Source organism: Leguminivora glycinivorella, chromosome 24 (genome assembly GCF_023078275.1).
Source record: "Leguminivora glycinivorella isolate SPB_JAAS2020 chromosome 24, LegGlyc_1.1, whole genome shotgun sequence".
NCBI classification, from domain to species: domain Eukaryota; kingdom Metazoa; phylum Arthropoda; class Insecta; order Lepidoptera; family Tortricidae; genus Leguminivora; species Leguminivora glycinivorella.
The window spans coordinates 862,044-888,063 of record NC_062994.1 but is presented as its reverse complement, the minus strand read 5'-3'; the positions used below and the strand labels follow the sequence as shown (position 1 = coordinate 888,063).

General features: G+C 39.3%; 1 protein-coding gene across 1 annotated transcript; it reads left to right on the top strand.

Annotated features, from left to right (window-relative positions):
- The first annotated feature begins 510 nt into the window (after nucleotides 1-510).
- On the top strand, nucleotides 511-24,199 carry LOC125238797 (F-box/LRR-repeat protein 20). Its single transcript, XM_048146241.1, has 14 exons — nucleotides 511-690; nucleotides 6,003-6,116; nucleotides 7,078-7,161; nucleotides 7,993-8,100; nucleotides 8,973-9,070; nucleotides 9,831-9,897; nucleotides 10,204-10,306; nucleotides 11,143-11,228; nucleotides 12,400-12,582; nucleotides 13,244-13,345; nucleotides 13,790-13,877; nucleotides 14,923-15,047; nucleotides 23,214-23,340; nucleotides 23,646-24,199. Exons 1-13 carry the CDS (start codon nucleotides 661-663, stop codon nucleotides 23,319-23,321), a joined length of 1,296 nt encoding a protein of 431 aa, XP_048002198.1. The 5' UTR covers nucleotides 511-660; the 3' UTR covers nucleotides 23,322-23,340; nucleotides 23,646-24,199.
- The last annotated feature ends 1,821 nt before the right edge of the window (nucleotides 24,200-26,020 follow it).

The following is a 26,020-nucleotide window of genomic DNA, read 5'->3' as shown; positions in this document are numbered from 1 at the left end:
ATTAAACATTTCAATGATTTAACTTTGATTTAACACGTTTAGAAACAAAAGATAACAAAGCAAAAGTACAACGTCATTTTTGTTGAATTACTTTTGCAATGACATATCCTCAATTGTACCTCTCAGGCGTACAAAGCTTTAAATTAATAAATATTTCAACATAATAGAGAAGTTATCTTAAATAAATCTAAAAATATGTTTTTATTTTTAATTTGTTTACAAACAAACGCTGCTGAACGCGTCGGGAATCTGTCAAAACTGTTCGAAAACTAGTATTCACTTTTTATATCTATTTCACCTAAAGAAAAATTCAAAGAAATGTTTCAGTGATATATAAAGGGATAAAATCTCACAAAAACTACCTATTATTATAAATTATTTCTCTCATTTGAGTAATTTGATGCCATAAAGTGCCGTTTTTAAAGATTCTCAGATAGTTTCTGTCAGCTGTGCATCAGCTGTCAAGCACCTGTCAAACGAATTCAGTTTCCGAACGTACCGACAGCGCTCTCAGCGAAGGACGTCGTGAAAAACTAGGAAAAGCCAAATCAAAGTCGTCCATATTTGTTTGGTGCGTTCTCGCCCGCGGCTATTGAAAATTTTAGGACCGACGAGTCAGTGAAATTTTGCAGAGTGGCGAAGATCACGCCTTACCCGACCATGAGTTACTCAGGGAGGAGTAAATTCGAGGTACGCATCCATCGATCGACATCGTTAACATGTTTGTGTTTTCGTTTTGATTAGAAACAGCTGACATATCCGTACCTATACGCAAGTACATGCCCTATTCCTTTGTTCTCCCACGCGATGATTATTAATATTTAACAGCAATTACAAACTTGGATTTACAAAGACACACAAAGATCGCAAATGATAAACATTGCGAGTTGCGTTCTATTTTTAAACTTTTTTTTTTAAACTTGTTTTTTTCAAGTGCGTTTTTATTATGCAAATAAATGGAGGACATTGTGCCGGTTTTTTTCGGATTTGGCCGGCGATGATCGGGATTAAGTAATTTTCCTTTGTTAGGCGAGTGTGTTGACCCTGCGCGTGCATTAACCCCACTGGTACCGTTATGTAGGTAGACCGCGAAATTGTACGGCCTTGTGTGACCCTCGCGTCAGGTGCATGCATTAAAAAAACAGGTGTTATTTTTTTTATAAAGCACTTTTCTTACACATTAAAGTGCGCATTCAGTAGGGTTGCCAACCGTACTATATAATATAGTACTGTACTATATTTTGGCCCAGCGTACTATATTCTATATGAAGCATATATAGTACGCAAAAGTACTATATTTTTGGGGTCCATGCCAGTGGCGAATTTACACTAGGGTCAAACCGCCAGGAGCGGCGTTTTGACAATGAAAAGAATTTCGCGCTCGCTCCGCTCGCGCTTTTATTCATGTTTAACCTTCTCTGTACATTTTATTACTTCGTTCTGACCTGCAAATATTGCAGTTACGTATAAAGCCACCGTTGTTTGAAAACATTTGTATTTTTTCCATGATATATTTAATAACGACATTTCTTAAGGGGATTCTCTACTCCGATGAGCGTCAATTTGAATCCATTGGTATTATGAATATTACGATAGTTTCTATCATATTAACAGAATCGTCTTTAAACAAACTAGCATCCCATAATTAGGTACCTACTTCACAGCTCATTGATTCTGTGATATTTAGCATCAAAGTTGAACTATTTTAGGACCGAAACTCAGAAACTGGTTCTTTGGTCAAAATTTTTGCCTTAATTAGTTTAAAATTAAAATCGCTTTGCATTTTTATAAAAGTCTAGATTTCATTGAAGTAAAAAGTTTTTAAAACAATGTCTAATTTCATAAAAAATATAAGTACTTATAATATGGGTATATTTTTTTTAAATATGAGTCTTGTAAAAAAAGTAAGTAGGTAACTATTGAAATTAAAAGAATATTAATAGGTACGTAAGTAAAAATTGCATACCTGTCAATAAATGTAGAAAGTGATAGAAGACTCAATATTGCATATTTTTCTAAATACGCCATATATATTGTTGGTGTTCAATAAAGCATTTGGTACAACTAGTTATATATTACGCTAAGTAAAACATTCGACAACATGAAAGTTTGCTTTTTAAAAAAGGCCAAATGTTAAGTTGGTAAATGTGAGCTTGGCAAATAAAATAATAAGTTGGGAAATGAACATTCGGCGGAATAAAATTGCGCGAAACGTGAGTTGGGAAGTGATATTCGGCCATACAACTTTCGACGATACTTAAATAAGAGAACCAATGCAACACAAAACTTGTCAAAAATCGATGAAAACCGAATGGAGCCCCTTAGAGTGGACAGAAAGAACGATCTCTACGACTTGGTTATCAATTATGTGTACCGTACTATATTTTATTTCGGTGTACTATATTTTTTAGATGGAATTTTCTAAAATACTATATTTCCCTAAAAAAAAGTTGGCAACCCTTCAGCCAGTCATAACTTTGCTATGGCTTAATTAATCAGAAACTTAATATTTCCTAGATAAATATGTTTTTTGTTATGTGACATTCTCAAGTAAAAGGTACCACATTGTTCCTTACCATAAGTTCAAATTTGCTCAATAATTTATACAATTCACCTATTACAGGGTTCTTATGCTTAGCTTAAATGTCAATGTGATACTCTTCCTTAAGAACGGCACAAATGATAATTTAGTCAATTGGTCACTTAATTTTAATTGCATAGTTATTCCATTTGTTTACAGAGACAAACACAGTTTAACTTATTTAACCTTCTAAAATGTATGATTTTATTCTGAGGAGATGTTTTTAAACTTACCTTTTCTTCATTTTAAAATTGAAAAAAAAAACCCTTTCCATATTCATAAATCTTACTGTAACAATTTTTAAGTTTTCTAGATTTGAAGATTTTATGATTGATAGAATATGTTTTTTTTTTTTTTTTTTTAGTATGAATAGGTAGACATTTAATTAGAATGATCAATATGTATTTGATACAACTACATACAAGACTAGTATCGCCTAGTTAATAAAATAAGGTTTAAACTTCTAATTTTATTTATTAATTGATCTTCTTCATATCATGTTGAGGTTCCTTTCTTTTTTAATTAATTGATACAATCAACCGTTACATTGCGGAAATCCATGATATTCAGAATCTAGCAAATTACTTTGCTAATCCGTGAACCAGTGCAAGTCAATCAGTGCTAACCCGTTATACTTACTAAGTACATAACAAGTAATGTACTGCTTTGTGAACTATTGGAGAAAAAGGATTGTATACATATAGCTAATGTAATAAGCTAGTTTGGTCATTTTGTAACTTGATCATAATAAATTAATGAGATATCAAAACAAATTCTTTGTTTATAAACATATCTGATAAGAGTGATAAGTTATCAGTATCACATAGAATGACTGATAAGCGTCGTAATAAAACAAATTAATACCTTATCATACTTATTTATTTACATACAGAACCTATACCATGTTTGTGAAAATTTAGAATGGATAACTCTACAGTGTAAGTGCGTTTTCACATTATCCGATCCGATATCGGATGTCGGACCGATAATCCATACATTACAGGTGCCATCTTGTTTTTTTTCTATTGAAATCCTTCCGACATCCGATATCGGATCGGATAATGTGAAAACGCACTAAGTGTCATGGAAAATTATATTCATTGTATGGAGAAAGCGCCCCATTTTGGGGCGCAGTTCTCGTACTAGATCCAAAAGTTACATACCTACTTACACTTTCCGTTTTTACGTAAAGAGGGTATAGTATAATAGAGAATTAACTCTCGACACAGGTTTATAACGTTTGAGCCTCAGTCACAGGTCATTAATAAGTTACTAAGGTAACAGATCCTTCACTTCCCCGCAAAACGACAAATGCCTACTTAACTAATACTAATAAGTTATTATTATTATTATTTGGAGCCTGTCGTGTCCCACTGCTGGGCAAAGGCCTCCCCCCAATCTTTCCACTTATCTCTATTCAAAGCCGTGTCTGGCCATTCCTTCAAAAAGGAGTCCAGTTCGTTCCGCTATCGCTGTCGGGGTCTGCCAGATCCCCGATTCGAGTTTTCGGGCTCCCACTCCGTGGTGATTCTGCCCCGCAACTCGTTCAGCATCCGGCAGACGTGACCAGCCCAGTCCCATTTTAACTTGGCCGCCTTCCGAGCTACATCGATAATTTTCGTCTTGGAGCGCAGCGTGGTGTTCCGGACTCGATCCACCAATTTGACACCTAATATGCTGCGCTCCATGGCACGTTGGCAAACCCCGAGCTTGAACTTCTGAGCTTTAGTCAAAGACCAAGTCTGTGCACCGTAGGTCAGAAGTGGGAGTATGCATATGTCCATGAGTAATAATACTAATAAGTTACTACGTAAAATTCAGAAGAATAGTAGGTACGTGCCACGCAACTACACAGGCGCCTCGGCCACTTGTTACCTCGAGGCAACTGCTAGCAGGTAGGTACTTAACGCGCGACCGCGAGCGAGTGATGTAGGGCTGCTTCAGTTTTGACAATTTGGCCTATATTCTTAAGTTGAAAATTATCAAATATTATTTATTAGTACCATCAAGCGAAGGTGTAGCGCTATCTAGTAGACCGTACATTTTTCTTATTGATTCCAAGGTAGTAGGTACGTTTTTCTTTAGAGTTTTTATCATATCTATACGGAGTTACTTTACTCGTATATAATAATATACGTCTTTGGTTTATGCTGCCGACTAGGTATTTTAAGAGGACAAAATCCTCTGGTAAATCAACTATTTCAAATATCTCTGATAAGTCCGTTGTGACGTCGTCATGAAAAATAAAATGAGTTATTTATAGTTGCCTTTTACACGTTTTTTAATTTAGCATTACTGAAATCTGTTATTGTAGGTATTTGAAAGTATGTAGATTGTAAACAAATAAACCCACGTGGTTTGGTTTCTTATTTATACGTACGAAGGAAGGTCAAGTAAAGATACATTTTATTTGAGTATAAGTAATCCGTATAGAGATCCAAGAGTATATTACGAATAAATATTTTGATTGATTGATTGATAATCCAGTTTTAATGAAATTTCGCAGAAGAAACGTCAGAAACGATCTTCTGAGAGCGTTTTTGTTTTTAACATTAATTGCATGTATAAAATACGCAAGCTGCACGTATAACGGATTAACACTGATTGACTTGCACGTTATCTATTCGAGGATTAGCAAAAGTAATATTCTAGATGTTGAGTATTTATTTTGACGTGCATAGGTACCAGCAGCGGCTGGTCCATACAAGCCGATTCCCACCGGCTTGCCTAAAATTGATTACAAGTAATGATTGTCGTGTTCTTATACAGATAGTGCGAATAAGCTAAGTCTGTATACGTCAACCTCTATCTAACGCGTCCATCAACGCTCTTCCTGTGGTGTGACAACTACAGACTTACCTTTAGAAGGCCTCTACTCATTTTTTTGCTCAGTGTTGCCTAGCAGAAATTTTCACTAGCCGCCACTGATAGGTACTTAGTTTTTTTTTTACTTCTGATTAGCAGAAACGCCTGCAATCGATGCCACTAGGCTTAGAATAAGTTTTAAAGGTCAAAAATGTCTGCATTGGGTGAGACTTGAACTCACGGCCTCTGAATTATTCTAATTTATTCTAAGCCTATAGGTACTTAGCGTCGTCAAATACTTGACACCAACTATTATTTTATTCATAAGGTTCTCTCACACTTATTAATATGTATCACAACGAAAAACCTGTTTTTCCCGAATTTAACATAAGTGGGTTTCTGTTGATTAGCCGAAGTGCGTTTTCACATTATCCGATCCTATATCGGATGTCGGAAGGATTTCAGAGGCAAAAATCAAAGGATGCGGCTTAAATGTATGGGTTATCGGTCCTACGTCCGATATCGAATCGGATAATGTGAAAACGGACTAACGACGTGTCGAATTTAATGGAAAACAAAAAGAAAACAGTATATAATGATGTTGTTTCTTTATCAGATCGGTCGATTCTCGAGCGAGGATGAAAACCATATCAATAAGAAGCTGCCGAAAGAGCTTCTGCTACGGATCCTGTCGTATCTGGACGTCGTGTCGCTCTGTCGCTGTGCGCAGGTAAAATAGTTTTTCTACTCCCGAACTGTTATTCGTCATTTACAAACTCGTGCATAGATCTTTAAAACCCTACAAGTCTATTCCCCAAAACCAGCGTCCGCCGGCTTTCTGCGCATGCGCGCAGTTTCGAAAAAGCTGAGAACGCATTGTTTGGCTCTGTAACCATGGCAACGCATTGTTATAACGATACTGCGCGCGTGCAAGTGCAAACCTTTGCGTCAAAATACAGGAAACAGTGTGAATTTCGCGAAAGTTATTCAAGAAAACTGTTAAAAACTAAGTGCATGCTCGTAGAAAAAGTATTGTATGCAACGGTGTTTAACTGAGCCAAAAAATATTCGTTTTTAACAATTTTCGGCTTCACCTCAATATATACACTACGGCTATACCCACGCTACTCGTCTTTTTTGACCTCCTTTAAACGTCTGTTGCATAACATACTATATTTGTTATACAAGGGTGCAAAGTTGTATTTTAACGCTGAGTGTGGAATTGAAAACGAGCAAGTGGAAGGACTCTATAGTTAAACCACGATCGAAGCGAGTGGTTCGAGAATAAAATCCTGAACTTGCGAGTTTTTGAACACACGAGAAGTAAAATACATTTGCACCCGAGTGTAACACAAAACTTTTCCCCTCACTATAGCGAGGAAAGTACAACGCAAAAAACGCGTTTATCACTGCTTCCCGTAGTTCCACAGGTGGTAAATCATCGTCATCACTAAATTCACTCTCTTTTATCAATTTTCCTATTCTTATGTTTTTTTTTGCGCCAGGCTTCTCAAGCTGCATCGACAAAATGTTAATTGTTAACGAACGTAGTGAACGAAACGCAACCCCCAGTCGCACTGTTACGGAAAAGAGATAAAGTTTAGTTTAAGTTTAGTGAAAGATTGACAAGTTGTCTACGCGTTGGTCCTAAATTGTGAATGGTAGAAATTCACATTTGTCTTTTGTTTAAGGTATCGAAACTATGGAATATTCTGGCGCTGGACGGCTCCAATTGGCAGAGGATAGACCTTTTCGAGTTCCAGCGAGACGTGGAGGTAACACATTTCCTTTAAGACAATACAGGAGGGGTCAATTTTCCATACAAACGCTCTCGACTATTTCCTCCTTGGTTTTTGAAGATAGAGCAAAAATTTTTCAACACAGATTATTATTATTTTTATCTGTGTCGGACCGTTTTGATTTCTTTGATATTTTTATTTTTATAGACGCTAGAGCCAATCAAAATTTTCCAAAAACTGGTGGCTTCATTATGACGCAAAAAGAGGCGGTGATACTCAAGATTGGTAACAATTAGCCAAAAAAACTAAACGGTCCGACACAGATTCTGAAATTTCGTTACGATTGATTAAGTTTTGAAGGAAGAAACGGTCGAAAGCGGAACCTCGATTTTAAAGATTTTTTCGCAATATCTTTTAACTGAATTGTTCTGAATGGACAATTTTTTTTTTCGATAAATCTAATCAATAACACTAGTATATTTAACTAAAATTCTCAAATTGAAAGGGTGGCTCCTTTTCATTTTAGCATTTTCGCTCCTGTAGCGTCTTATTAATGCGAAAATGAAAACGTATGTACTTAGCAGTGGCGGCTGGTGAAAATTTCTGCTAGGCAACACCAAAGCAAAAAGAAACCTACCTTAACATTAGGTACTTTACTAGTAATCAATTTTAGGCAAGCCGATGGGAATCGGCTTGTATGGACCAGCCGCTGCTGGTACTTAGGTACTTTAACGATAAACTTGCGAATAGATGACAAATGACTTTGATAAATGACTTTTTTATTTATTACTATTTATTTATTTTGTCATGTAATTTATAATTATAATGTCTAAACGTGTTCCCAGTTTAGTGTTTAATTGGTTCCAGGGTCCCGTAATAGAGAACATATCTCAGCGCTGCGGCGGATTCCTTCGGCAACTCTCGCTTCGGGGCTGCGAGAGCATAGCTGATGGCTCTATGAAGACACTTGCACAGGTAAACTAGCATTTCCAGTATATATACATGCAGATTTTTATGTGTACCTAGCTTTTGCCCGCGGCTTCGCTCGCGTTAAATTCAGAAATTGCGGATACAAACTTCCATCCCCCATTTTAGGGAAGTGGGGGATTAGAAAGGGACAAAAAGTAGCCTATGTCACTCTCGATGGAGAGTGACATAGGCTACTTTTTTAGGCGAATTGACGTGATTTTTTAAGTGGAGATAGTTGAAGGGATGCATTCAACTATCTCCACTTAAAAAATCACGTCAATTCGTCGCTCCGTTTTGCCGTGAAAGGCGGACAAACAAACAGACACGCACACTTTCCCATTATAATATTAATATGGATAATATTCTAGGGGGTGGATATGTAGGCTATACTGAATGAGTTTTGCCAACTACTAAAACGCAAAAACAAAAACACTACCGATAAATCATAAAACATTGGCTTCTCGTAACGTGATAGGGGCATTTTCAAAAAATTGGTCCTAAAATTAGTGAATGTTGTTAATAAAAATTTACTCTACTTATGTCAGTTTTGTGACGACAATTTAGCATAAAATTTTATAAATATTGCTTTTGTGTTATCTACATAAACTATAACCAATAATCTACATTTTTGACATGAAATAAGTTTATTTTCAGATATTTTTTTTTTAATTTATTTTGTAAATATTTTTTTTTGTTGGGACCCAAAATTAGTGACAGTTCTCAATTTTGGGTTCCAATTTCCGAAAATGCCCATAGATGAAAATTTAACCTTTAATTCATACCAAGCTAAGTTGACAGTGATTTCGAGGGCCTCGCCAGTGCAAATTGTATGTTCTACGTCTTATCTCTCTATATCTCATTGCATTATGTTTGTGCAGTCATGCCCGAACATCGAAGACTTGAACCTGAACAAATGCAAAAAGCTCACCGATCAGACTTGCCAAGCTCTCGGCAGGAGATGCAGCAAGCTACAAAGGTATAATCAGATGTTCTCAAACTCATATTCTTGCTCTTCCACCATCTCTACTTCTAAATTTTATAGCAACTCTTTTACCTACCGGGTTGTACGGTTGTGAATTCCTTACCAGTAAATTTAAGACTAGTAAAGTCTCTTTCAATTTTCAAAAATCAGCTTAAATTATACTGTCTATCTCTATCTTAAGTTGCCATTTTTATTTATTGTATTTATGTATGCATGTATGTATTATGAGGTATATTTATTTATGTATTCGATATATATGTATGTGTGTTTGTGTTGGTTTTCTCTATATTTTTTGTTCTTGCACTGCCTGTTAGCTTTTGTTTCTGTTCCGTTTTTCCAGCTACCCTAAGGTTGTCTGGAAAAGATCGCTTTTTAGCGATAAGACCGCCTGTTGTTACCTAGTTATACTCTCACTCAACATTCTATATATTTTTTACATGTGAAATGGTGCAATAAAGAATATTTACTTATAATGAATGACACATGAGTTTAAATATTGAATGTACAATTTCACCTTCTTAACACGTTCGTTGCCACACAAGGTTTGTGATTTAAATAAACCTTCTCATATGCTTGTTACACAAGTTCTGTGATCTAAACAATCGGACTCCTAAGCCAGTGACACGTATTCAAACAAACCGTCCTATGCCGGCGACACATCAGTTGTATTCAAAACGTTCACATTTATATACCACTGACATAGAAGTAAGAAGTTGACATGCCAGTGTTGACTGCTATTATATTGAATTTGCAGGATAAACCTGGACTCCTGCCCCAGTATGTCGGACATATCACTAAAAGCACTGTCGGATGGATGTCCGGTAAGTACACTATTATAGTAACAAATATTTGTGACGTTCTACAGACTAATATTGGACCGTCGATAACAATGGCATAAATGCCAATCATGGTTATGCTCCTTGTAAGTAAACCAAAACGTGTAACTATTTGCCACTTGTATATGCGGTCTCTTTCGTAGCTGTCTATTTCTATCGCTCTTGCGTATTGGCGCGACAAAGCCAGACTGCATTTCTGCGCCAATTGGCTTCGGGGCCTGGTGATTAATTTACGGAAAATCTTTAATTCTTTCCAAAAAAAAATTTATTAAATATTAATTATATTTTTAGCTCCTAACGCACGTGAACGTGTCGTGGTGTCAGTCCATCACGGAAAACGGTGTGGAGGCGCTGGCTCGAGGCTGTCCCAAACTGAAGAGCTTCATCTGCAGAGGTGATTAGTAGCTTAGCTAAAGAACTTAGAACTCGGCAAAAAAGAGTAAAAATTGAACTATTTTTTTTATCATAGCAACACTAATTTCTCATACAAAAGTGACTTAACAGTTGCCACATGCCAGTTTACGTAGACTGTGGCGCCCCTATTATTTTCAACTCTTTATGCCAGGCTGTAGGTTTAACTGATTTCAGTTCAGGAGGAATATCTCGACTTAATCTAATAAATAACTATTACATTATAACTATTATATTATAGGACATTCTTATACAGATTGACAGAGGCCCACGGTAAGCTCAAGAAGGCTTGTGTTGTGGGTACTCAGACAACGATATATATAATATATAAATACTTATATACATAGAAAACATCCATGACAGAGGAACCAATATCTGTGCTCATCACACAAATAAATGCCCTTACCGGGATTCGAACCCGGGACCGCGGCGCAGCAGGCAGGGTCACTACCGACTGCGCCAGACCGGTCGTCAAAAATAAGCCTTATACTCTTTCAGTGTCACATTAATCAGCCTCTCAAAGACTGAATAACTGTAAAAGTCACAAGTTTTGCCGTGTTTCGATTAAGAGTACAATTTTATAATTAAAATATAGTCTCGCATTGCTCCATATTTGACTGTCTATCAGAGAAAACGAAGATAAATTCGTCTTTCCTAGTTATGCGACAGATTAGGACCAAAATGTTCCATATACACAAGCATGAGGACCTTCTTTGCTTAAAGACATATTTTATTGGTTAGAATTATTAGTTAGCAGTGGCGGAGCGTCCATAAAACACGATAGCTACCGGATTGCCTAATATTCCGTTTGTCTGTCAGGCTGCAAGAACGTGAACGACAGAGCTGTGTCGTGCCTCGCCACGTACTGCCCCGACCTGGAAGTGCTCAACGTACAGGGCTGCGAAGTAAGTAAATCATCTAAATTTGTGCTATTCCTAGGTCACAGGTACCACGTCGTTGTGAAAAGATACGAATAAATTTGATCCATATGGTAGGCGACCTTTGTGAGCGTCACATTAGACTTGATACTAACTGTCAATGAATAGAGCAAGCTACACCAGAGATCGTCGCCACTCATCAATACAAAAAAAAAAATATTTGTTATTGACACACGAGGTCGTGCTTTTTACAGGATGGCCGTGTCAGTAGCTTATTTCTTTTAGCTTCTGACACGGCCATCCGGGAAGAAACGCTTCCTCGTGTGACGATTCAGAAATATTTGTTTCTAGATCGCAATAATTTAATACAAGGTATAACAGAAATAGTGTAAACCACTTTAAGGACACTAACAGATATTTCTGAACACGAGGACGCACTTTTTACAGGATGGCCGTGTCAGTAGCTTATTTTTTTTAGCTTCTGACACGGCCATCCGGGAAGAAACGCTTCCTCGTGTGACGATTCAGAAATATTTGTTTCTAGATCGCAATAATTTAATACAAAGTATAACAGAAATAGTGTAAACCACTTTAAGGACACTAACAGATATTTCTGAACACGAGGACGCACTTTTTACAGAATGGCCGTGTCGGAAACTTATTTTCTACTCGGCCATCCTGTAAAAATATCGTCCTCATGACAACTCAGATTTTTTATAACTTACAAGATGTAACAAAATTAATGGATACTAGTTCAAAAGTGTGTTCTGTATCGTGTTTTGATCAAGAAAAAGTTAAATAGTTACTTAAAAAATTGGTACTTACTAATTTTTTAAATTTTTTCTTAATTTAATTCGATATTAGGCTTATATTGACCGTGATTACCTTTTTGATGTATGTCGAGCTTCCGATATTTCGACGCAGTTGCGTGCATCATGATCACGGTCTATATCCCGGTCAATATAAGTCTAATGAAAATAATCGTGAATCATTTCAAACTCTTAATTTGATATCGAACTCGAACTGTGCCTTTAAACGGATACCCACACCTATTGATAACCTTTTTTCTGTGTCTGTATATCCATTCCTATATTATACATATAGGGTGGGTGGGCTGTTTTGCTTTTGTTACATGACTCACACTGTGTGTGTGTGTGTGTGATACTCAGTTTAGTGTACCTCTATATTTATCTTCCAGAGCCTAACAGACGATTCCATATCAAAATTAAACGGCGGCATGCGGCTGCTATGCGTGTCGGGCTGCTCCCGTCTCACAGACGCATCGCTGACAGCCCTGGCGGCCCGCTGCCCGGAGTTGGTAACGCTGGAGTTGGCGCAGTGCACGCAGCTCACGGACGCTGGCTTCCAGGCGCTAGCTAGGGTAGGTACAACATACACTCACGGCTTTTCCCAAGGGGTAGGCAGAGATCGCGGATTATGGAAACAATTTATCGCACGCACTTTTATAACGCTCATACATTCTCTTCGGTTTGAGTACTTATAAATAATATTTTTTGCCAAAAATAAACGGTCAATCCGCGGCAAGAGTAACGTGAGTCACGATTTAATGACATGTTCCATTTAATCTTAGATCAAATCAAACTATTTTCTCATAGAAAATATTTCTAGTAAAATTTTAAGTAGTCTCACTACTATTATACTATAAATATTAAATAAATGTCATATACAAAGAAAAAATGACCAATGTCTCCAAGTGTTCCAAGCTGGAACCATATTTTTGTATATGAGATTTATTTAATATTTATTTATGTTCCATTTATTCACGATGCAAGCTCAAGTGATAATCTATCTCTAAATAAGTGTTACTTTCCCGATATATGCATAGATCCTTTCATTTGCAGCTGTAGTTCAAATAAACACTCAATGAAGTCGTGACTCACGTTACTTTTACGTGGATTCACCGATCAGCGGGCGTAGCACACTATGACACTAGTAAATGTTAATATTTTCATGTTGACCCACTCATTTAGTAAGTGGTTACTCTTTTCCGGCCCCGAACTTACCCTATTTGTCTATTGCAGAGTTGCCGGATGCTGGAACGAATGGACCTGGAAGAGTGTGTTTTGATAACGGACGTCACACTCGTGCATTTGTCTATGGGATGCCCCAGGCTCGAAAAACTGGTAAATTAACAAATGTGCCACAAAAGTGTGATCCAATGCCCTGTCCCCCAATTTATTTCTAAAAACTAAATGCACCTAAAATATAGGGAACTTGACTGTTAGATATTTTAGACCATGCACGAAATACAACTTCAGATAATTATAAGAAAAACATGGATAGAAGTTATTTTTAAATCCAATTTCTATTTAATAAGTCAGGTAGAAATATATAAAGTAACTGAGTTGACCGTGACGTCACTCAATTCGATTTCATATTAATTCCATATTAGCAAGTCGTTCAAATTCGTTTTGACAGTTCTTAAAAAGAAGCTGATTTGACTAGGAGGCAAGTAGCCTATTTATGCCTAAACATTGTACCTCATTGTACATTTTATTGTTGTCTTAAACTTTTGTAACAAAAAACATCTTTTCCGCACTTGTATCGTAATTTACTATTGCTTGCAGACGTTGTCCCACTGCGAGTTGATAACAGACAACGGCATCAAGCAACTATCCATGTCCCCCTGCGCGGCTGAGCACCTCACCGTGTTGGGTATGTCGTTAAACACTTTTATTTTATAAATACCACAACATTGCCTAAATGGTTGACCGGTAGAGAATACCTCAAGGCGTTAAGTCCGCCATTTGTACTCTTTTTTTTTTGTAAATTTGTGCAATGAAGTTTAAATGAATTATCTGATCACATTTAAACTAGAAAGTGATGTTTTTTAATTAAGTATAAAGTGTGTAAGTCATTAATTTATTTACTGCAAAATCTTATACTTTTAAACGAGCAATTCTTGTATATTTATTTATTTATTTATTTATATATATATTTATTTACACTGACGATCTCGGAAACCGCTCTAACGATTTCGCAGAAATTTGTTATGTGGGGGTTTTTGGGGGTGAAAAATCGGTCTAACTTATCCTTAGGTCCCGGAAAACGCGAATTTTCGAGTTTTCATGAGTTTTTCTTCGCGCGCCATCTCATGTGCAGTAGTTGTACTGTTAAGACAGAATTCTTTCGGTTGATGTAAGTACTATTTATTGCAAACACTAGATGGCGACACAGGTCAAGGCTAAAACGAATAGAAAAATACACTATTTGAGTTTTTGTGGCGAAATGCGCGCCATCTCGTGTGGAGTAGTTGTGTTGTTAAGGCTGAGAATTCTTTCGCTCGATGTAGGTACTATTCATTTTTGAACTAGATGGCGACACATGTCAAGGATACGAAACAGAACCGAGCGAAGCTCGGTTGCCCAGATATTATATTCTGAAATACGCAGCCAAATAGCCGTATGATATTCTTGTTTATTGTACGTGCTTTCAAACACAATTTTATTCAATTATTGTTGAGCAGTATTAAATAATAATGGAAATAATGGTGGAGGGATATCATTCCAGCGTTTGGTTGCCAGATATATGAAACAATCAGTTGTAGTAAACGTTCTGAGATCGTAATTTCCAGAACAAAGTAGAAAAAAAGTTTCTCGTGGACAATTGGAACATTAACTTGAAGTTACAAAGCTTTGTAATAATGGTTGGTTTTTAATTATTATAATAGAATATGAAATTGACAGTAACTCGTTTCCAGGTCTAGACAATTGCCCTTTGGTGACGGACGGGGCGTTAGAACACCTGACTTCCTGCCACAACCTGCAGCTGATTGAGCTGTACGACTGCCAGCTTGTCACTAGGAACGCCATTCGAAAACTTAGGGTAAGCCCACAGAACTTTATTTATATAGAAGAAACAAGTTCTACTATTTGTATAGGGGCCGAGCGTGTCAAATTTTGTACTGAAGTTGTTTCTTGCCTGTAATTTTAAATATGTCTCAGGCTCTTGATTGTTCATAATTTTTGTGTTGTTGCAATTGAATATCACGTAACGAGGCATTTTTTATGTTTTGATTGACTTCAGCTTACAAAAATTGACGCCCGAAAGCTGCAAGCTGCGAGTAAAGACGGACAACTCAGTGGATTTCACTGAGTTCATTTGACACGCTAAGTAGATACGTTTGCTTGATCTATGGTATATATTATGACATCTGTGGGTAAGCCCCATACCTATTAGAGTCATACCGAGTTAAGTTAGCAGCAATTTGATTTTTCAGTACAGATGGTGTTTTTTTTACGCACTAGTGCGAGAAGTGGTTCATTATATGCCAGGTCGAAACTTCAGAGGCTCATCTGTACTGAAAAACGTCGTATGATACATGTGCGAAAAGGAAATTCGTAACTCGTGTCGATTTAAAACACTCCCTTCGGTCGTGTTTTAATTTATCGCCACTCGTTTCAAACTTCCTTTTTTACGCACTTGTATAGTAATGTACTATTGTTTTATATCTTATAGATACTTTCACCAACTTTTAAGAGATATCAGTATAAAAAAATCAACAAATTACTTTTTTTTTGCGAATTTCGCTTGATATAACATTTTATCTTTCTTTTGCTCTCAGAAATGCGTGATTAGTCTTTCGGTTTATTCGTGTTACACACATGTACAGGGTTGGGCGGATTAACCTGTCCTATTGTAATACATGTCGTTATCTATTTCAATATAACAGATTTCTATTCCCTGTGTATCAATTTAAATCGACAATTTAATGCCTTTCACGGATTCTAAAAGACACTTCTATTACAGTCTGTTTAATTATTTTTTTATAACAAAATTGAAAAGTATTTACAGTTGGAAGTTATGACAGCGAACATTGCGGATTGGGCGAGATATTCAACTAACTGAAAAAAGTTAATATCCAATATTGCTTTGATATTGCATACCAAAAATCGTTTATAGAAGTATTTTTCTTCTGAAATCAAGTAAAGATTTTGTAGGAATTGGATGGTTTGTGTCAGTAAAGTAGCTACAAATAACCATGGGCGAATCATACAAAATTGTGCTTCAATTATAAAATATTCAATAACATAATATAATTGAAGAGGGGACAACGTTTTGCATACTGCAAAATAACCATGAACTAAGGGACCTAAACATAAAGGATAATTTATGTACGTACGCTGTTTCTTTGAAAAACGTGAGGGTTTTTCGGTCTAAAATGCATTTCAATTTCAGGAGTTCAACAAATGTCAGACTGATGTTGAGTATGGTGTTATATTAAGGGATAGAAATGAAGATATTTTAGCCATAAATTTATTCAAAAGAGAAACTCAGTCAGACCACATCTTCATGAGGAAAAGTGCCATTTTCGTCGAAATTTTTAGGCTGATATTTTATCTTGAAACGTACGCTACGCATTTTTAGATAACTGATAACTATTAACATTTACATATAAAAATAAATGCAAAGTTTTATTGAGATGGCAAAAGGCTAAAACTGGCATTTATTTTGGGGTCGGGTAGTCAAGTATTGCATGACTTAGCAGATGAGATCGTGCGTGCCGGGTCAAACTCCTTCTACAGCAAAATGCCTAAAATTATGCAAGTTAAAGAAAAGCAAATAAAATATATTACATAACACTTTAAAACTTAAGATGTTATGGATATAAATCATAGCACTACTTTTCACATTATCGTGTTTTTAAAATTTTATACCACTTTTTAACTAGTACAGTTATTCTGCCCAACCCTGTATTATGATTTCTCCTATGGGCCATTTTTTCAAAGTCGTCCACCCCACTTTTTTGTAACATGGGTATACAAAATGTATGAAAAAATGGTAACGGAATGGGAAAAAACCTTGGGACACTTTTTTTCTCCTATTAGAGTTGAAAGAGCTCGCGATTCTGAGTGGAAACCACATAAAAATTTCCAAATCCAAGAAAAAAGTGGGGTGGACAACTTTGAAAAAAAATGGCCCAAGTATTTGTATATTATATATATATATATCGTTGTCTGGGTACCCACAACACAAGCCTTCTTGAGCTTACCGTGGGCCTCAGTCAATCTGTGTAAGAGTGTCCTATAATATTTATTTTATTTTATTTTTTATTTGTACTAGAGTCCGGCCAAGATAATTCTAGCTTCGCCTCTGCAAATGTTAAGTAAATGTCATAATTTTATCAAATTTTGGCATTTAAAATATAAAAATTTTACCTTCCAATAAAATTGTTATTATTTTGCCTGGTATATCCGAGGTCTTATATAGAGAGAGTACGTCGTAGACGTCGCATCGGACCGATAGATGGCGCCATCGTTCGTTGTAAGTCGCTCCGGCGTCACACCGCCGCGATGTTGGTAGTCCCGTTTTCCCCACCTGCAACATAAGGCTCCGACGCGCCCCGGCCCGCCACCAGCCACCCTCATTGTTGAGGAGAAGTGCCGACGGTATATTAAGCCTACCAGGAAGGCATCACTCAGACCTCGGATATACCAGGCAAAATAATAACAATTTTATTGGAAGGTAAAATTTTTATATTATTTGTGCCGTTTGTATATCCGAGGTCTTATATAGAGACCTGTTTATTATCTCCTGGTGGCGAGTCAGCTGGCGCGCAAGCCTTTGGTAGCCCTATTGGCATAGCATAGAAGAATAAGTGAATCGGTTGTTGAACCGATTTGACAGATGTATCAGTCGAAATCGCCTTCGATCCGCGAATATCTCGGTGCCAGAAACGCCTAAAGAGATTTTCGTGATGACGTTTAGCTTTAGTCAGCGAATAGTTAGAGAAATGACATTATTATACATTGTAGGCGAGGCTGACTTGAACAAGATACAAAAACCTTAGATACACTTTTATTATTAACAGACACGTTATTTTATCAGGTTATTATAAACCCAATTTCAGACACAAAGTGTGGAAATTAACTGTAAAAGTAGTGTAACTATCTGTACTGTAGCAGGGTAACGTAATTGATACTGCTTTTGTCAACCCTACGTAAAAATTATCTAAATCAATATTAGCTTTGATATGACTATTTAAAGTCCAACGTCTTACGTCCATATCAAACACAGAAAAAGGTCATCACTCACGCGCCCGAGGGCTATTTGTTACGATACTGGTATTTTCGATCAGACTATTTCGCGTCAAGCGAGCGCGGTTACAAGCGAGACTCCTGAACTCTGAACTCTTTTTAGTGAGGGCATTTGAGGATACTGGTCGCTCGGTAAAACTAGCCTAGAAGATGAAAAGTACGAGCGCTGTCGATTGCTACTACACTGGACGGAGGTATCAGTCGATTTCTTCAAGTCAGTCATTGACTCTTAGGGTAATCCATTACCTAATCCAAAACCCGATGCGACGGATTTCTACTTCGTGCAATGAAGGTCGACAGTGTAGACTGAGAGGTGACGTCCGTGTCGCATCGCTGGTGGTTGCTGAACACGTCGTGGTAGCAGGTCAAGGGGTGAATTAAAACACCGCCACACATGCGCGCTTTGAGAGCGTAGGCGGAGCGCAATAATGGCGGTGCACCGCACAAACGCTGGCGTTGCGCCCAGTGGGCACTAGCGGGAACTAACGAGCGCGGATTGCGAGCGCAACGCGCGCGGGACGCGAGCGGAATGCGCGCGCATTCAGCGCGCTGATAGCGTAGCGTTAGCGAAGCGGAATGCGCTTTATGTGTGGCGGAGGCTTAATACGTACCGTTGTACGGCGTAATGCAGGGCTCTCGCAGACGAAGAGGTACGATGACGGGCGAAGCAGAAGAAGGCGAGGTCACCGAAGGTCACTTACTTGGCTCCCAGGGGGTGCATACTGACCTCGTACGACAGTCTGTTGGAGTCAGCAGTTACTGTCGTAGTTACTCGTAACCGAAGAGATGTAGTCCTGCCATCGTACAGCATAACATAACATACAACCGAACTGTGCATAGCATATAGTGCTATGCGAACCTTAATCCGGCTGCATGTCACTTCAGTCGCCAGCGCCACCGCCTGTTGAAGATTATTTTCCATCGGAAGAGCTTTACTTTGTACAATATTCCGATTATTTAAGGTCTTATCGGGCTGCAAATGCAAGCAAAACAGGAGCGATTGGCCTACAGCTATCGGCAGCTGTACGAGGTAATGCTGGAAACCAACCTCCCTCTGTAGACTACGAAAGTTGTGAAATTGATGAAATCAGGTTCTACGATCGAATCAAGCTCTATATTAATTCAGTATAGTCGAGCCAGATGATAACTACTGAAGTCCTCCTGAGTTCCTGGCCCCTTTCGCTTTGAGCTGGAATCTCAAGTTCACTAAGGCGAAGCGGGTTTATTTTTCCCAATTTGTTTATTAGAGGCTCGGCGAATAAGTTAATCTCTCGAATGGACAGGGGGCGCCACAAGCCTCCGGGAAATCGTCGTGTACTTGGAACCCCCGCGGCCAGATTACCGATCGGTTTTGGTGTCCGCCCGGTAAACAGACGCACGCTCAGGATGTAGCACGCTGGCTCGAATTCAGATCTGGACATTCTGAAAGAGTTTTTTTTTTTTTTTTTTTTAATTCCGCAAACCTTTACGATGTCTTTGACCTACACAATGAGCGACGTACAGGAATCACAGGGTCGTCTCGCGAGGCGCCTCTCCGATTAGATAGCTCGCGAACATCGTCAGGACACCCTCGCAGCAGTGCGGCTCCTCGTCCGGTTATTGACGTCTTACCTCGTTCAACTATGGGTGGCCAAGCCACGTTAGGACGTAGCATCTTTAGAATTTATCTGTTCTCACTTCGGCGACGGAGGAGTCATTGGTCAAAATAGAGTGTAAATACTGTCGAAGTACTTCACGGGAACTGGAAAGAGAAGAGTGGATACTATAGTGTACGGGATGTCAGCTGATAGCGGCGCCCGGCGTCACATTGGAGGGCAGTATCAGCCTGGTCAGCAACAGAGTCTGCAACGATACCGTAGCAGACGGAGCCTGGATATGGTCGTGGCACCATTGTAGGGGAAGACAGTGCTCGCGGTGAGCGTGACATCTTAGGCGCGACGGGCGTTATCAGCGTGGCGGCTAGCAGTACCAAGGGACCACATCAGCAATCTTACCAGCTTGTCACTGCAGCAGACGATGTTACGTTCGGCGGTGAGATTGAGACGGCCGTCGTCAGCTCGAAAGGCGTCTTCGATGCCCCTGTCGCGTCACGCAGTATCGTGCTCGGTGGCCCTCTCGAGGTCGCCGCCGTCAGCGCGGGAGGCACCGGCGCCAGCATGACAGTCAGCTACATCGGTGAACAGCATCAACAGAGTTCGCGGCGTCGTCACGGCAGACGCGGCAGGAAAATTAGCGACGCCTTCGCGGCAGCCGCAGTATTGCGCTCGGTGGCGCGATGAAGGTCGCCGCGTCTGCAATCTTACCTCGTGCGATCGAGGCGACATCAAGGCGCCAGCATCAGCGTGTCGGCCGACGACACCGGTGGAAAACTTCAAGTAGCTTGCGGCGATGTCACGGCAGACGCAGCAGAAGGATTGCGACGCCTGTGCAGCGGTTAACAGTATTACGCTCCGCATCACCACTGAGGCTTGTCACGGCAGACGAACGCTCTGCATCACCATCGAGGCGCCAGCATAAGCGTGGCGGCCAGCGATACTGGTGGACAGCTTCAGCAGGGTCGCGGCGTTTTCACGGCAGATGAGCGCGCTGCATCACCATCGAGGCGCCAGCATAAGCGTGGCGGCCAGCGATACTGGTGGACAGCTTCAGCAGGATCGCGGCGTTGTCACGGCAGATGAGCTCGCTGCATCACCATCGAGGCGCCAGCATAAGCGTGGCGGCCAGCGATACTGGTGGACAGCTACAGCAGGATCGCGGCGTTGTCAGGGCTGACGCACGCTCTGCATTACCATCGAGGCGCCAGCATAACCGTGGCGGCCAGCGATACTGGTGGACAGTCAGCAGGATCGCGGCGTTGTCACGGCAGACGAACGCTCTGCATCACCATCGAGGCGCCAGCATAAGCGTGGCGGCCAGCGATATTGGTGGACAGCTTCAGCAGGCTCGCGGCGTTGTCAAGGCAGACGCACGCTCTGCATCACCATCGAGGCGCCAGCATAAGCGTGGCGGCCAGCGATACTGGTGGACAGCTTCAGCAGGATCGCGGCGTTGTCACGGCAGACGAACGCTCTGCATCACCATCGAGGCGCCAGCATAAGCGTGGCGGCCAGCGATATTGGTGGACAGCTTCAGCAGGCTCGCGGCGTTGTCAAGGCAGACGCACGCTCTGCATCACCATCGAGGCGCCAGCATAAGCGTGGCGGCCAGCGATATTGGTGGACAGCTTCAGCAGGATCGCGGCGTTGTCACGGCAGACGAACGCTCTGCATCACCATCGAGGCGCCAGCATAAGCGTGGCGGCCAGCGATATTGGTGGACAGCTTCAGCAGGCTCGCGGCGTTGTAGGCGGGGGCAGAAGGTGGCCGCGCTGGTAGCCTGCATATTGACGACAGATCACTAACGGCGCGGCGCTCGCGTCGGGGCAGCAGCAGACATACTTACAGCGTCGCACGCGACGCCTATGTGGCGGCCACAACGTTGTTCGGCGGCACCGCAGAGATGGCCATCGTTAACGAGGAGGCAACTTCTACGCAACTTCGGCGGCGCCGACGCGGCGGACAACACTGCCGCGGTCAGTGGCGCTATCGCAGCGCTACAGTAAGTTCCGGCGCCGACACGTGGTTTGGGGCCTCCGCACCGAATCGGAAACCGAACATGTTCTTTCTAAAATAATATGAATCTGCTCACCCATTCGTCGGAGAAATTCAAACCTCCTTGGAGCGCGGTATTCCTCCACCGCGCCCGCCGCCGCCGCCGCCGCCGCAGCCCGCAGGTCGCGCAGCCCGCGGTCGCGAAGCACGTGGTCCCCGGAGCACGTGGTCCCCGGCGGAGCAACTTACCTACGTTACCGCTTATATTCTCGCGCGAAACTTTTAATACGCGGATAACACTTCCTACTTTAGTCTCGGAAATGCGAATAGTTTAAAAAGAAAACTGATTAACGGTAACGATTTTTGCAGCATGGAACTTTCTTACAAAAAAGTGGGTAGAATCATAAAGCACCGCTCGTTCATTTCTATCGTGAGAACCCCGAAAGACGAATAATGATCGCTAGCGAGGCATAATATATCTCATTATTCAAGAAGAACGAGCGTAAATTAAAAGGGAAGAAAGAATTGACGGTGAAAATTGAAATTGAAAAATTTCATAATTCCGAAACGTTATAAGCCACTTTTTAAATAAAAACACGAATAACTCTGGTTTGACCAGGAGTAACAAGGAAATAGAAACTAAAAGATTAATTTCGAGACACCATGCTGTAAAAATGTTCGAACGGAATACGCGACAACCGGTCACTTCGGCGTTCGACGAAACAATGAGGATGGCTGGTGGCGGGCCGGGGCGCGTAGGAGCCTTATGTTGCAGGTGGGGAAAACGGGACTACCAACATCGCGGCGGTGTGACGCCGGAGCGACTTACAACGAACGATGGCGCCATCTATCGGTCCGATGCGACGTCTACGACGTACTCTCTCTATATAAGACCTCGGATATACAAACGGCACAAATAATAAAATCTACAGGAGGAGGCTGTGACAATTGTTACAAACTTATCTAGTATTACCCGAGCATTTCTTTTTTTTTTTGCCACTTTTATGAAGTGTGATATTTTTGAAAAAAAAAAACGCAATTTCTACTCAGAATTACTAGCTTTTTCAATCCTAGTAGTTAAAAAAATTGCCCCATACGATTTGTTCTTATTTTGTTACCATTTTCCGTACATGTTGTATGGGGTAACAAAAGAGAAAAGTAACAAAAATGTATGGAAATTTTGGGACACTTTTTGTCTCCCAGTAAGATTGAAAGTACTCGTGATTCTGAGTACAATTGACCTAAAATTCCCTAAAACAATAAAAAAAATTTATTGGCAAAAAAAAAAGAAATGCTCACCCATATTCCCATATAGTATGTATTCTGATTTGTCCTATACTTACTAGTATATAATTTGTGTTCAGAACCACCTGCCCAACATAAAGGTGCACGCGTACTTCGCGCCCGTCACGCCGCCGGCGGCCGGCGGCGCCGCGCGCCCGCGCTACTGCCGCTGCTGCGACATCATATGATCGCGCTACACGAGAGACGGTAACTTAATATTTAAAATATTTTTGCCACAAAATTTTGTCATGAATCTTTGTGCCTATAGGCCATTTCAGAAGATCGGATACGATAAAAAAAATGAAAAAATGGAAATATATATGTCTATCTAATTAATTTATAAAACTTTATTTATTCTATTCATGCCAGATTTAGTTGAACAACTTATGTCTTTCATGTTTGCTGCCTCTTAGTTTGAAGTGAAACATATTTGAACTAGTAAAAATTGTGTTCTAAATTAACATTTTAGAAGAAAATAGAGAGAAGAGATTTTATGTATTTTTTTTTTACAGGTGGTAACGTAAATCGGTAAAACGTACGTATCCTAAATGTGAACTATTCACCGTGTGGCTCGGTGCTTCAAGATAATTGAATGCTGACTGAAGGCTGCGTGTGTGCATATACTGCGTCTTTACAACGTTTTTCGTTAGTCGACTCAAACAAGACTTGCATTAGGTTAATTTCGATTACTTTTCGAAGTTGAAAACGCGAACGTTATAGATTATTTTTTTTTAACACTTTCGAAATCAAGGACCCGCCTAATGGGTACTCGTGAACTTTGCTAAGATACGAAAAACCCGCTTGGCGGGTTCTCGCCATACAAGCGGGCGGTTATTACGACCGGTTTATGTGCGCCATTTTTTGTCTGGTAGTGAGTGTAAAAAGAAGAATAGGAAATATTTTGGAACCGGCCTTGAAACGCTTCTATTTTAGGGTTCCGTACCAAAAAGGTACAACAGGAACCCTTATTATTTATTGACGTTAAAACTATGTCGTGTATAACGAATTTTGAAAATGCATCATTATACACGATATTATATAACATTCATATCGATTATTTTAATCAGCTTAAGGGTCATTCCATTGTGACGGGTGGGATATTTATACTCTTTTTTGCCTACATTTTGCTTTATTTCTGCCAAACGGCAACAATTAGCGTATTAAATATGACATTATCAATTACTTGAATAATCAATGCGTACTGTACCATCAAAAAAAATATGAAAATGTCATTATTATTATGAGAAATTGATGGTATAAGAAGTGTGACGGGTGGGACTTCAAAGTGCCTCTCCTCTCCGACTTGACTTACACAATTCGCAATTGGTAAGAAACTACGAAACTTTTGTTAAACAACCATTTTTTATTTAATTCCTGATATTATATAGATTAGGTATTAGTATAATTTACGCAAATAACTCGTAAAACAAAAATAATTTTGCTTCTCAATGCTTGTGACGGGTGGGACAGCGCTTTGTGACGGGTGGGACGAGTAACATTTGAGTATACAAATATATGAAAAATATAAAGACAGTTCGTTTGTATTTACTTTAAATCAGCTCTTTTATTAATTATTTAATGTTACAAGTAATAATTTCAGTAGTTTTCTTAGAGCATTAAACCAAAAAAAAATATTTTTTCAACTTGAATTTTTAAAGGTTCAAAAAATTGTCAAACCTTGTCAAACAGTCTATTACCACATACTTTTATCAGTGGGTCAGAAATAATGTCAAAAATTTTACCAGTTTTAATGAAAAAGACTTCTTCCTGACTCATAGGCCTCATTGCATTCATTGTGTTCTAAAAAGTAATACCCCAACCGAATTAAGCAATATTAGACATATAATTTGCTTTAATATAACCCAGTTAGGTTTAACTAAACTTAAAAGAAGGATTTTATACTCATTAACTCAAGTTTTATCAGATAACCCATTTTGCTCACCCGTCACTGTGACGGGTGGGACCTACTTTGAAAAGCGTTAAAAGTATACTTTTATTCACAAGAGCAACGCGTTTTTTAGCTAAAATAACCAACCTCAACCTAATTGTTACTTTCACAAAGTAAGACATCAAGAGTTTAGATACTTTTAGGGTAAACAAGAAAAAACTTTGTTTTATTGTGACGGGTGGGACGTGAGTTACGCATTGTGTAGACGCCCAATAAATCCTAACCATGAAACTTAATTTAAATTTACTTGCCACTGGTTTAAACAGCTTTAAATATATTTTCTTTTACACATATCACTTTCTCCATAATGTTTATTAAAAGCGCGAAATAGCGCTGCCAACATAGGGTATATATATGCCACCTTAGACAACTGGTGCTAGGGGTACATTTGGACACATATAAAATGCAAAAAAATGTCATAAAAAGGAAAAACTCATTGAATCATAAAATTAGGCATAATGTTCTATTCTCTAGATGTAGATTTAAATGTAAATTAAGTTATTTAATTTTTATGCCTGTGGTGTCGGTTTCGCTGGAATGACCCTTAACTAACATGACAAACCGGTCTGAAAAGAACGGTTTTTGAACAAAAAATAACGGCTAATTTAACCGGTATCCAAGTCTTGTTTTAATAAAACGACAAATTGGAAAAAAAGCTGTAAAGTGGGCGGAATGTCATTAATATCATAGATATATGGGAGTGAAGGGAATGAGTGACTTAAAATACAAGAGCTTGAAAAAGGAAATATTTATATAGGAAATACATGAATATGCTGTATACAAAGTGTAAACACTAATATACTAAACGATGTTTTCGCGAAAAAATATTCAAAAACTTTTTTTTCTAAAATAGGTAAATTTAATGTTTTTCCTACTCAAAATTACGAGCCGTTTTCATCCTACTATGCGGAAAAAAGCGTCGCTAATTGATTTTTTTCC